The sequence below is a fragment of the Micromesistius poutassou genome, assembly GCF_964030765.1.
Source record: "Micromesistius poutassou genome assembly, chromosome: 3".
Lineage (NCBI taxonomy): Eukaryota > Metazoa > Chordata > Actinopteri > Gadiformes > Gadidae > Micromesistius > Micromesistius poutassou.
Window position 1 is genome coordinate 1,371,764 of NC_140273.1, and position 12,500 is coordinate 1,384,263.

At 46.0% G+C, this 12,500-nt stretch overlaps 1 protein-coding gene across 1 annotated transcript in view; it reads left to right on the top strand.

Annotated features, from left to right (window-relative positions):
* The window catches only part of LOC311340446 (dynein axonemal heavy chain 6-like), a gene marked incomplete at both ends in the record, with an annotated part of 83,812 nt that overhangs the window by 68,383 nt on the left and 2,929 nt on the right, over positions 1-12,500 (top strand). The window contains 9 exon segments of the mRNA XM_084465340.1: positions 307-395; positions 1,688-1,834; positions 2,335-2,473; positions 4,489-4,608; positions 5,187-5,308; positions 6,912-7,041; positions 7,415-7,542; positions 10,481-10,666; positions 12,103-12,175. Of these exon segments, the coding sequence (XP_084321466.1) occupies positions 307-395; positions 1,688-1,834; positions 2,335-2,473; positions 4,489-4,608; positions 5,187-5,308; positions 6,912-7,041; positions 7,415-7,542; positions 10,481-10,666; positions 12,103-12,175 (1,134 nt within the window).

Sequence of the window (12,500 nt, forward strand, 5' to 3'; positions counted from 1 at the left end):
ATACCTGAAATATTTACATGCGCGTACAAATCAAGCGCTGATTTCTCGTAAACCGGCCTTCCTTGAAAACAGGCTGAGGCGATCGTGAGCACAATGTGTAAACAGAGTTCTTTAATCCAGATCCAATCGAAAATTCAGAAACCGCTTGTAGAAGCGTGCTGTTCCTCTGGTGTGAACAGGGCCCTTGGCACTGCACCGCGTTCATATGGAGATGTATTGTCTTCTGAATGGCGCGTAAAGTGTCTAGATGAATGATATGAAAGAGGTGTGGTTGTAATACCGTCATTCTTCCCTCCCCCCGTCCAGACACCTCCATCCATCAGAACTTCCGTCTGTTCCTCAGCTCCATGCCCAGCAAAGTGTTCCCTGTTACCGTGCTGCAGAACTCTGTCAAAGTAGGAGCACACACACACACGCACACACACACACGCACACACACACAAACAATCTCACACACGTGTTTTTCTCATTCATCACGTCAAACGTTAATTCGTCCTAGCCAGCGCACAGGCCTGCATTTCCCCCCCGCTAAGTGTTCTGCAGTCAAACACGATGGCTGACGGACGCGCTCGCAGTCATCATTTTTCATTAACAAGGACAGCCGCTCTCGCTCGCTCATACCCTGAAAATCGTACGCACAGCCCGGGCCAAACTCTTTCTCAGGGATTTGGAAAAGCGGAGCAGGCTATCGATATTACATCTTTCTAAATCATGCATGCATCCCTTTCCCTTCGGCGGTGTGTTACTAACCGGGCCCCCCATGGCCTCAGGTACGTCATTAATCTGAGAACAATAGTGCCTGGGATAATCATCATGCAAGGTGCGCTTCGGGCGTGGCCCCTGGTGATGCCGATAGTGCAGAGTCAAGAGGAAGCGGAGAGCTTTGGTAATGGAGGGGTAAGCATAACGTCTAAATGGATCTGGTTTGCATTGCTCTCCCTGGGCCGCTTCAATGATGGATGCGTCCCATTTGTAATTGTACGTCTGACAGCACAATGTTTCAGCTGGAATATGCATCAGGGCGGCTATGTTTGGCTGCATTCCCTTGGGGAGACACTTGGAACAGAATATGCAAGTAGCGTAAACGGCTTAAACAGAGGCATATATCAGAGGATTGAGTTAGAATGTTTTGTCTTGATCCTTAGAGATGCACACAAGTGAACATGCACATGGCTCTGTGAAGTAACATGCTGCATCCAGTTGAAATCCTTGATGCCTCAATCACAGGTACAGACTCAAAGGGCTTAATAGGCCCACATTACACCCCTCTAAAGGGCTAGGACACTCCTCAAATGGGAGGGATATGCATTGAGAAGGAGGGAGCCCTCCTTACAGGGATGGTCAGGAGTACAGAAGATATTTCATGCACTCAACTGCTACTCTGGAAAAACATTCTCAATCCAGATGCTTTCCTCAATCTGATAACCTGCTTCATAAAACAATTTATAATGTCTGAGAAGTCTTCCCCTTAATTGTTCCTTCTATGTTTATGCTGCACTTCATGAGTGACACGTTGTACTGACCGGCTATTGTGACGCATGCTTTGTGTGACTGACTTGATGACAACAAATCACAGGCAAGAAAGATAAATGTAGTCGTTGCTCTGTTGGTAGTTGCTCTGTATGCCTCAACTGCTTTTGCACGTTTCTCGTCACCAATTGGTCGTCTGTTGTGTCGCGGTTGCCAGGTGACCAACGAGCCGCCCAAAGGCCTGCGGGCCAACGTGCGGCGGGCCTTCACCGAGATCTCCGGAAGCTTCTTCGAGGAGCACGTCCTGGGACGCCCCTGGAGGAAGATCGTCTTCGGAGTCTGCTTCTTCCATGCCATCATACAGGTACCTGTACCTGGGCTGGCTGGGAGTAACGTCAATAGAGCTGTTCCGATACCGTTTTACCAGTACCGATTCCGATTCCTGAACTTGAGTATCGGCCGATGCAGAGTATATACCGATCTAGCGTCTAGCATTGTACTACTAACAGCACTTGCTCTTGTTGAAGGGTTCTCTTACGATGACAGCGATGTATAGTCTGTTCACTTACTGTCCACAATTTATTTCTATTTTTTCAGAACCATCATTTACACTTATGATCTATAATTATAATAATGTATTTGTTTTCTCGTTGTTAAGCCTCCATGCATCCATGTTTTTCGACGCAGCATCACACCGTAGTGTTTCTGATGTTCTGTGTAGTAAATACTCGCCGATACGCGATACGTGACTTCATTTTAGGCAGTGTTTTCGGAATTTCTGATACTCTGTATCAGTATCGGAACAACTCTAAAGGTCATGCAGGTACGTCTGGGTCCTTGTCTCTGACTGTGTTTGTGTCCCAGGAGAGGAAGAAGTTCGGGCCCCTGGGCTGGAACATCGGCTATGAGTTCAGCGACAGCGACCGGGAGTGTGCCCTGCTCAACCTCCAACTCTACTGCAAGGACACCGCCATACCCTGGGACGCTCTCACCTACATCACCGGTAGGTCGCCTGGCAGCTCCTTTACAGGCAGGCTGGCTGACAGGTTGGCTGTCAGACTGGCTAGCAGACTGGCAGGCAGGCTGTCTGGCTGGCTTGCTGTCAGGCTGGCTAGCTGGCTGGCTATCAGGCCGGTTAACAGGCTGGCTATCAGACCGGTTAACAGGCTGGCTAACAGGCTGGTTAGCAGGTTGGCTGGCAGGCTGGCTAGCAGGCTGGCTAGCAAGCTGGATGGCAAGTTGGCAGGCTAGCAGGTTGGCTGGCTGGCTACCAGGCTGGCTGGCTCGCACATAGGCTGAAGGGCTAGCTGTTTGGCTAGTTAGCTGCTGAGCTAGCTGATTAGCATGTAGGCTGGCTGGCTGGCTAGTAGACAGGCTGGTTGATTGGCTGAAAGGCTTGCTGGCATGCAGGCAGGAGGGGGCAGACATCCATCTGCATTATTCATCCACATGGCAGGAGTCATTGTGGGAGGCTGAGCAGAGACTGGCAGGTATTTAGCTGGACATGAGCCAATACCTCCCTCGACACTATTGATTAGCATCAAGCCAGGGCACCTCTGCTTGCCCTGGTTTATTCAAATTCTTCGTCCTTTAAAAGTGTCATGTCTTAGTCACTAGAGAAAGGGTTGGAATTACTTAAAGGTTAAACCCTCCTAATGTATCGTTCCTGGCCTAGGGGGTATACGTTTCATTGTTCTAATGCCTATGTCTAAAACAGTCATGTCCTTAGTGTAACCCAGGACATGTGAGTCACTGTTGCTGTGCACTTTACCAGAGTTGAATCTCACTTCAGCGGGCTGTTTGGAGAGAGAGAGAGGTCTGCCTCTAATCAAGCATGGAATTGGCTCTCCTGTCAGAGTGATGGATCAAATAGATGTGCAGGAAGACTCAGACCACATCCCCCTCCTCAACAACACAAGAAAACAACACGGCACATCTGGTTCAACCTCCCTCTCTTTATTGTTCGCACTCTCTCTCTCTCTCTCTCTCTCTCTCTCTCTCTCTCTCTCTCTCTCTCTTTCCTCTTTCCTCTGACCTTTCTCTATTTCATCTCTCCTCTGGCTCTGTTGTGTATCCAACTCTTGCAACTTTTTTATAACTTTTTGCCACTCTCTCTACTGTCTGCTGCTGCCGTTTGCCATGCATCATCTGACACCCCGACACAGTAAATGTCAGAAGATGTCACTTTTATGTGTCACTATATATTTGACTAGTTTTGCTGTAAGGGAAAGCATTGTACCAGTGCTCTCACCAGGCTCGAACAAAACAGCCTTCTTGTACAGGAACAGAACCAGCTTCTCAACGATGAGCAGAAAGTGATGAGCAGTTTACCAATCCGTTTTGGATTATAGAGATGTGGTAATGCTGACATGCTGATGCTTCCGCTCTAAGGGTTAGGGTTAGCACTTAGAGTGTGTATATCACACCACCCTCATGTTTATCACCGGTAAGCATTAAGGTACTCACCGTTGTATCCTATACAACAGCGTTGGGTGCTTCCCCTGATATCACTGGTTATTGGACTGGACATCTGGACCCCATCATGCTCGCTCCGGTGATTGGCTGACACGTCAAGCCCCCAAAGTTTGCGATGGACAGTTTCAATCCTTTAGATCTGTCTATTTCCACTTATCTTGTTATTGGTTTTGTATTTTCTGTACTCATTGTGTGCTGTGTATATTCTTTGTACAGCATCATTGCAAGTGAGAGCTTTGTCTTGTTGATCCACCAAGATGAAATAAGGAAAATATGGCTGTGGTGGAGGACTTCTGACTTCATGACTCTCTCTCTCTCTCTCTCTCTCTCTCTCTCTCTCTCTCTCTCTCTCTCTCTCTCTCTCTCTCTCTCTCTCGTTCTCTCTCTCTCTGTCTCTCTCTCTCTTTCTTTTGGCCCCTCTCATTTTCTCTGTTCTCTTCTCTCTCTGTTGTCCTCTTTTGTCTGTTGATCTCTGTGGCTTTCCCTCCCCTATCTCTTTCCTCTCTCCCCTTCCCTTCCTCCCCCCTCCCTCCCTCCCCTCAGGTGAGATCACCTACGGGGGCCGGGTGACAGACGCCTGGGACCAGCGTTGCCTCCGGACCGTCCTGAAGGGCTTCTTCTCCCCGGGGACCCTGGAGCCCGGCTACACCTACTCCCCCTCAGGTACCCCCCCCCCCCCCCACCGCCATCACTACCCCTCCTCACGTCCATGTGTGTGTGTGTGGTCGTCTCTGGTTGTGGTTGTCACATGCAACCAACGTCACACGTCCACCTGCACCGGCCGCCTTGATCAGGAGCCCTTACATTTACATTTAGGACATTAAGCACACGCTTTTATCCAAAGCGACAGGGCGGCATGTGGCTCAGGTGGTAGAGCAGGATGGCTGGTAACTGGAAGGTTGCTACCCCGATCCCCGGCTCATCCAAGCTGAGTGTCGAAGTGTCCCTGACCAAGACACCTCACCCTGACCGCTCCCGACGAGCTGGCTGTCGCCCTGCGTGGTCGACTCCGCCGTCGGTGTGTGAATGTATGGTTGTAAGTCGCTTTGGATAACAGTGTCAGCAAAATCCCCTAAATGTAAATGTAAATGTTATAATAGTATTATATTATTTCAATAATTAAATTCTGCTTTGATGAGGATGAAAGGGTACTCTCAGCCTCAAAGATGGGTCTGTGGGGGGTGCATGCGTCTCAATGTTCTCTCTGGTCTTTAACTCTGGTGAACTCTTTGGTGCACCAGGTGTCTACCTCGCCCCAGAAGAAGACCGGCTGGACACGTACAAGAAGTACATCGAGGGTCTGCCCATCCTGGATGACCCCGAGGTCTTTGGCATGCACGAGAACGCCAACCTCGCCTTCCAGGTCCGTAAACATAGTATCCGCGGGATACTCTTGGGCTGAGGAACCATCTAGAAGGACCGACATACATTTCGGAAGCACTTCAGAAACATTTAAGCATTAATGAAACTTTAGTTTGAATTGAATTCCTTATTTATAAGGCATTGTTCATGTATGAATACTCATTAGTATGCTAGTCATAATCATAAAATATTGATAGCTTAGTTACATCATTGTTCATGAGATAATTTATAATGCGTAAGTTAATTTATAAATACTTTACAATATGTTGGAAAATCTTTGCGTACCATTGCATCAGTAAGTAAGTAATAAGTAGTCACCAGTAGTCCTCTCTTAGTTGATCATACACATGCGTTTACAATGCATTCTTAACACTTGTTGGTAAATCATCGACTTATGCTTCATAAATTTATTTTTCTCAATATCTTATCTATCATTCATAACTGATTGTGAATTGTTTACTAATGAATATTAATTTAGGAACGATGCTTTCTGAATGCTGGATTAATTATGTATTCACTGATACTCACTAATACTTTTGTTATGCTTCAAAGTTACAGTTATTCTCAATTGCAAGCTAACTTTTTTTCATGCACAGCAGCTTTGATAAAACCTCAAGGTCACTCCTGGCCCTTCTAGCATTCAGACAAATAAAAATGAGCAATATATATGGAATTACTTTCTTATAGTCGGGAGATGGCTTTTTGAGTTTGAGACAAAATGTCCCATCAGGGCTTTGGCAAAAGTTCCCTTAAAGGGGTAGTTCAGGATTTTGGATATTGGGTCTCATTTCCAAGTGAGCCAGTGTGTTATTTATCATTGGAGACCGTTTTCAACACTTTTCATTCAGTCAGTGGGTAAAACTGCTTTTATTGGCAGGTTAGCAGTTCCCCTCGACTTGCGCTAGCCTAGCACCAGCGAGTTCTGCAACTAGAAGGACTGAATGCAAAGTGTTGAAAACGGTCTCCAATGATAAATAACACACTGGCTCACTTGGAAATGAGACCCGATGTCCAAAATCCTGAACTACCCCTTTAAGGAAGATATAACACACATTCATCACGTGGCTAGGGGGTTCACCGGCAAACCGACAGTGACTGGGACTGACCCCCAAAACTGAGACACAGTGCTCAGACCCTGAACATTTATACTCCATTGAATGTAATGAATGTACGTGAAGATTTAGGAATTCCTTTGGGTAAGATGCAGGATATATGCGATAAGCTCACTCAAGACTCACTTGTTCAGAGGTCACCTAGACTCTGCATAGCCTCCCCCCCCTTACCCCCTTAGCGTCTTGGCAGGTCACTCCCCTTCATTACAAATGTACATTGAGGGGATTTTGCAGACGCTACTATCCAAAGTGACTTACAACCATTCATGCACACATTCACACACCGACGGCGGAGTCAGCCACGCAGGGAGACAGCCAGCTCGTCAGGAGCAGTCAGGGTGAGGGCGTCTCGCTCAGGGACACCTCCACACTCAAGCTAGGAGGAGCCGGGGAATCAAACCAGCGACCTTCAGGTTACCAGCCGACCCGCTCTACCTCCTGAGCCGCCGTCTCCCAGCGCTCACTCCTGTGTTGTCGGTGTGTTGTCCTCAGCGGCAGGAGACGCTGACGCTGATCAGCACCATCCTGGAGGTGCAGCCGCGCTCCTCCGCCCTGGGCGGGGCCAAGAGCAACGACGACATCATCCACGAGCTGGCCGACGCCATCCTGGCTAAGATACCCGGTACGCGCGAACCGAAACACACACACACACACACACACACACACACACACACGCATATACACACACCTAAACACACACACATGAAACACAAACACGCACACACACACACACGCATACACACATTCTTTCTTTGTTTCTTTCTGCGTTTCTTTCTTTGTGCTTGTCTGTCTCTTGAACTCCTCGACATCATTCATAATTCATACCGATATGGTGTGTGTGTGTGTGTTTGTGTGTACGTGCGTGTGTGTGTGTGTGTGCGTGCCTGTGTGTGTGTGTTTGTGTGTACGTGCGTGTGTGTGTGTGTGTGCACGTGTGTGTACGTGCGTGCGTGCGTGTGTGTGTGTGTGTGTGTGTGTGTGTGTGTGCGGTGCAGAGCGTCTGGACATGGACGAGGCTGTGGAGTGCCTCTTCGTCCGGGATGCCAGCGGCCGCCTGGACTCCCTGACCACGGTGCTGAGCCAGGAGGTGGACCGCTTCAACAACCTGCTCAGGGTGCTCAGGGTAGGACACACACACACACACACACACACACACATATGACCCCACACCCCTTGGATGCTGCAGTAGAGCAGCCTGTGCCAAGGTTGCCTACATCAAAACATGGCAACTTTTGCATTCCTGCTGTAATCACTAAGAGAGTAAACAAAGGGAAACTTAGACGCACTGCTAACCACTCAAATCTCATACCTATTCCCTCCAAGCCAAAATCAACCTTAAAGCCTATCAATAACACCATCAGGATGGGTCTACTTAATGTTAGGTCTCTTAATAACAAATCTTTTTTAGTTAATGATTTTATTACCACTTCTCAACTGGATTTTATGTTTTTAACTGAAACATGGCTAGAACAAAATAACAAAATAACAGTTCTGTGCAACCGTTCTGATAGAGACAGCTCCTCCCAACTATAACTTTTTTGATGTATGTAGATCTGGAAAAAGAGGTGGAGGGGTTGCTGCTATATTTAAAAATGTATTTCAGGGGAAACAGATGCTATTTGGTGATTTTCCATCATTCAAATACCTTTGTGCTGTATTGAAATGTTCCCCCAGAGTTCTCCTATTAATTATTTACAGGCCACCCACATACGCTGCAAATTTCTTCGATGACTTTACAGAATTTTTGTCTAGCATCTCCACAGACTTTGACTCTCTAGTTATAACTGGTGACTTCAATTTTCATACTGATGATTTTAATGATAAGTGTGCAAAAAAACTTTTTACCATTTTGGACACATTTGAAATGTCTCAACATGTGAAAGAGGCTACTCATTGTAAGGGGCACACTCTAGACCTGGTTATCACAAAGGGTCTCAATGTTTCAGATCTCTCGGTGACTGATCCTTCACTGTCTGACCATTTCTGTGTTTTCTTTAATATATCTCTTATTCCCGAGATACAGACAACATCAAATACTGTCAAAAACCGGTATATCAATGAACATTCTAATGTACTTTTTAAAAAGGCCATCTCCTTGCTACCACCTCTCAACCCATGTTCTGCTGATGATCTTTTAGAAAACTTTAATTTGAAAATTTTGAAAGTCATAGATGTCATTGTACCTTATAAGGTTAAAACGATTTCTGGAAAGCAAAAGGCACCTTGGAGAAAAGCTGCTTTTGTAACAGCCCAGAAAAAAGAATGCAGGAAGGCTGAACGCATATGGCGTAAAACAAAACTTCATATTCACCATGACATCTATAAAGAGAGCCTCCGTGCCTACAATTTAGACTTAGAAAGTGCTAGAGAAATATTTGTCTCCAATATCATTAAAACCAATACTAATAATGCCAAAACCCTATTTGCAACTGTTGACAGACTGACCAGGCCCCCAACACAAATTCCACCTGACCTTCATTCCACCCCTTTTAAAAAAGCGGAGCCTAGATGCCTCTATTATTAACAACTACAGACCAATATCAAATCTACCCTTCATAAGTAAAATCATTGAGAAAGTTGTCCTCCAGCAACTTAGTGACTTCCTGGCATCAACTGGTTGCTATGACACCTTCCAATCCGGATTTCGACCCCTTCACAGCACCGAGACCGCCCTTATTAAAGTTGTAAACGACATCCGTCTTAACACAGACTCTGGCAAAATCTCAATACTAATGCTACTAGACCTCAGTGCTGCATTCGACACTATAGAGACCATACAATACTTTTGGACAGATTAGAAAACTGGGTGGGGCTTTCAGGCACAGTCTTAAATTGGTTTAGGTCCTACCTACAAAATAGGAACTACTTTGTTTCCATTGGCGACTTTGTTTCAGAATCAACAAACGTGACATGTGGAGTCCCACAAGGTTCGATCTTAGGACCCTCTCTATTCAACATCTACATGCTCCCATTAGGGCAAATCATGCAAAATGACAATATTGACCATCACTGCTATGCTGATGACACACAAATATATGTATCTCTATCACCAAATGACTATCAGCCTAAATTTCCTTCAACTAAATGAGGACAAAACCGAGATAATTGTATTTGGTGCTAAAACCAAAAGGCTTAAAGTTACCCAACACCTTCACTCTCTGTCCCTGAAAACCTAAATCAAAGCCAGAAATCAAGGGGTTATCATGGATTCAGATTTACATTTCGACAGTCACATCAAATCAGTTACAAAATCTGCATATTATCACCTTAAAAACGTAGCAAGACTTAGAGGGCTCATGTCTACCGAAGACTTACAAACACTTGCCTTTATCACTAGCAAGCTTGATTACTGCAATGGTCTCCTTACAGGTCTCCCAAAAAAACTCTAAGGCAACTACAGCTTGTTCAGAATGCTGCTGCTAGAGTTCTAACAAAGACCAAAAAATGTGAACATATTACACCAATTCTTAAATCATTACATTGGCTCCCTGTATGTCAGAGAATTGATTTTAAAATCATGTTGCTAACCTATAAATCCCTACATGGTTTAGGGCCAAAATATTTAACTGATATGCTTCCACTACATAAGCCTTCTAGGCCACTAAGATCCTCTGAGACCAATCTGTTAATTATCCCCAGAGTCAACACGAAACATGGGGAAGCAGGATTTAGTTACTGTGCAACAAATAGCTGGAATAAACTCCCTGAGGATTTAAGACTTGCCCCAACTCTGACAGCTTTTAAAACAAGACTGAAGACTTTTATGTTTGCTTTAGCTTTCTGATAAATATTAAATCTACAATGCTTCTATTTTTTATTTTATTAGTAACTTTGCCTTTATTTTCTCACTTTCTAAAATGCATTTTTTTAACTCTGCCTTTCTAAAATGTTTTTTTTAAACTTTGCCTTTATTTTCTATCTATTTTACTTTTTACTTATCTATTATTTTCTTTTATTGTATGACAATGTTTATATGTGAAGCACTTTGAGTCTGCCTTGTGTATGAAAAGTGCTATATAAATAAAGTTGCCTTGCCTTGCCTTGTGTCCCTGTGTCTCCAGACGTCTCTGGGCACGCTGCTGAAGGCGCTGGCCGGGCTGGTGGTGATGTCTGAGGAGATGGAGAGGATCTCCAGCAGCTTCCTCGACAACCAGGTGCCCTCCCACTGGGCCGGCGCCGCCTACCCCTCCCTCAGGCCCCTGGGCTCCTGGGTCCGCGACCTGGCCCTCCGGACCACCTTCATACAGGTGGGGGGGGGGGGGGCGCACAGAGACACACAAACACATGCATGCACACACACACACACACACACATACACACACATGCACTTAAGCAAATGCACAAGAGCACACTCACGCAGTAACGCACACACATACACAAACACTCACACGTACGGACACACACACACACATGCACACACAAGAGCCCAGGTATAGCACACACAAACAACACACGCACACGTACAAGGATGAAAGCACACACTGACAGACACACACAAACCCCAAAGCACACACACTATGGCGCACACATTACACACACACACACACACACACACACACACATACTAGTGGAGACTGATCCACAAACATACATACAGTATATATACATATACTAGTTTTGCATTGGCTAGTGTGCGTCTCTCAACACTGTTGGAGTGTAGAGGAGGATCCCTGGTTCAGGGTGCTTTGTGGGATTTGCCACCAGGGGTTTGAGTCAGTGTGTAAAACACAGACATGCAGCTCTCTCTCTCTCAGCTCTCTCTCTCTCTCAGACTTCCCCGACACCCACACATCCATCCCTGGAGGAGAGACTGATGGCCCCCTGGCTCTCTGCTACTATAGCAGCAGTAATGGATGTTGTTCCTCCCAGAGAGAGTGTGTTTGTGCTGTGATCTCATTAGTTGTGTTGTACCTCTAACAAATGGGAGGTTTTCAGACCTGTTCCCCGAGGCCCAGACTGCCAAACTCTGGTCTTTCTATTACTTGTATTACTGCTCTCGCTGTCTCTCTCTCTCTCTCTCTCTCTCTCTCTCTCTCTCTCTCTCTCTCTCTCTCTCTCTTCTATCTCATGCCATCTCTCACTGAATCTCTCTCTATTTCTCTCGCTCTCCATCTCTCTCTCTCACTCCCTCTTTTTGTCTGTTTTTCTGTCTTTCTTTCTGTCGCCCTGTCTCTGTGTCTCCCTCTCTCTCTCTCTCTCTCTCTCTCTCTCTCTCTCTCTCTCTCTCTCCCTCTCTCTATATCCCCTTTCCCACTAATTCTGTTATTTGCCTTTCTTTTCCCAATCTGGTCTACGTTTGCCCTTCTCCATCAATCAGAGGACTTTAGAGGAGAGACGATATTGTACCATTACGGAGATGAACAGACCTAAACCTAAGCTAACCTAAACCTAATAATGAGTGTATGTCTCTCTCGCTCTCTCTCTCTCTCTCTCTCTCTCTCTCTCTCTCTCTCTCTCTCTCTCTCTCCGTCTCTGTGTCTGTGTGTGTCTCTCTCTCACTCTCACTCGTGCTCTCTCTCCCTGTCCAAAACTCTTCCTGAGTGTATGTCTGTATTTCTCTCTCTCTCTCTCTCTCTCTCTTCTCTCTCTCTCTCTCTCTCTCTCTCTCTCTCTCTCTCTCTCTCTCTCTCTCTCTCTCTCTCTCTCTCTCTCTCCTAATCCCTTTCCTCTGCCTCCTCTTCAGAGCTGGATCACACGCGGTCAGCCCAAATCGTTCTGGATTTCCGGATTATTCTTCCCCCAGGGCTTCCTGACCGGTGAGATCCCGTCGCCCCAGCAGCGGTGGGGTCTGTCACATCTGTGATTAGTGGCGCTCTGAGGTTTAACCTTGAGAACGCTCTGGTCCTCTCTGCTCCCCTGGACCGTTTAAAGTGGTTCACTGTGGAGAACAGCCTGCTCCAATATCCAGCATTATGTCCCAGACGTGAACCATATCTTTTATCAAATATTTTCTACACATTTTTTAATGCTGTACAATCCCATTTCGTGTTTTGCGTCTCTTGTTTGTACGAAGACGTACTCTTCGCCATCTGATATTGTTTAGGAGTAAGATTCCTCTGATTCAGATTCAGATTCAGAACC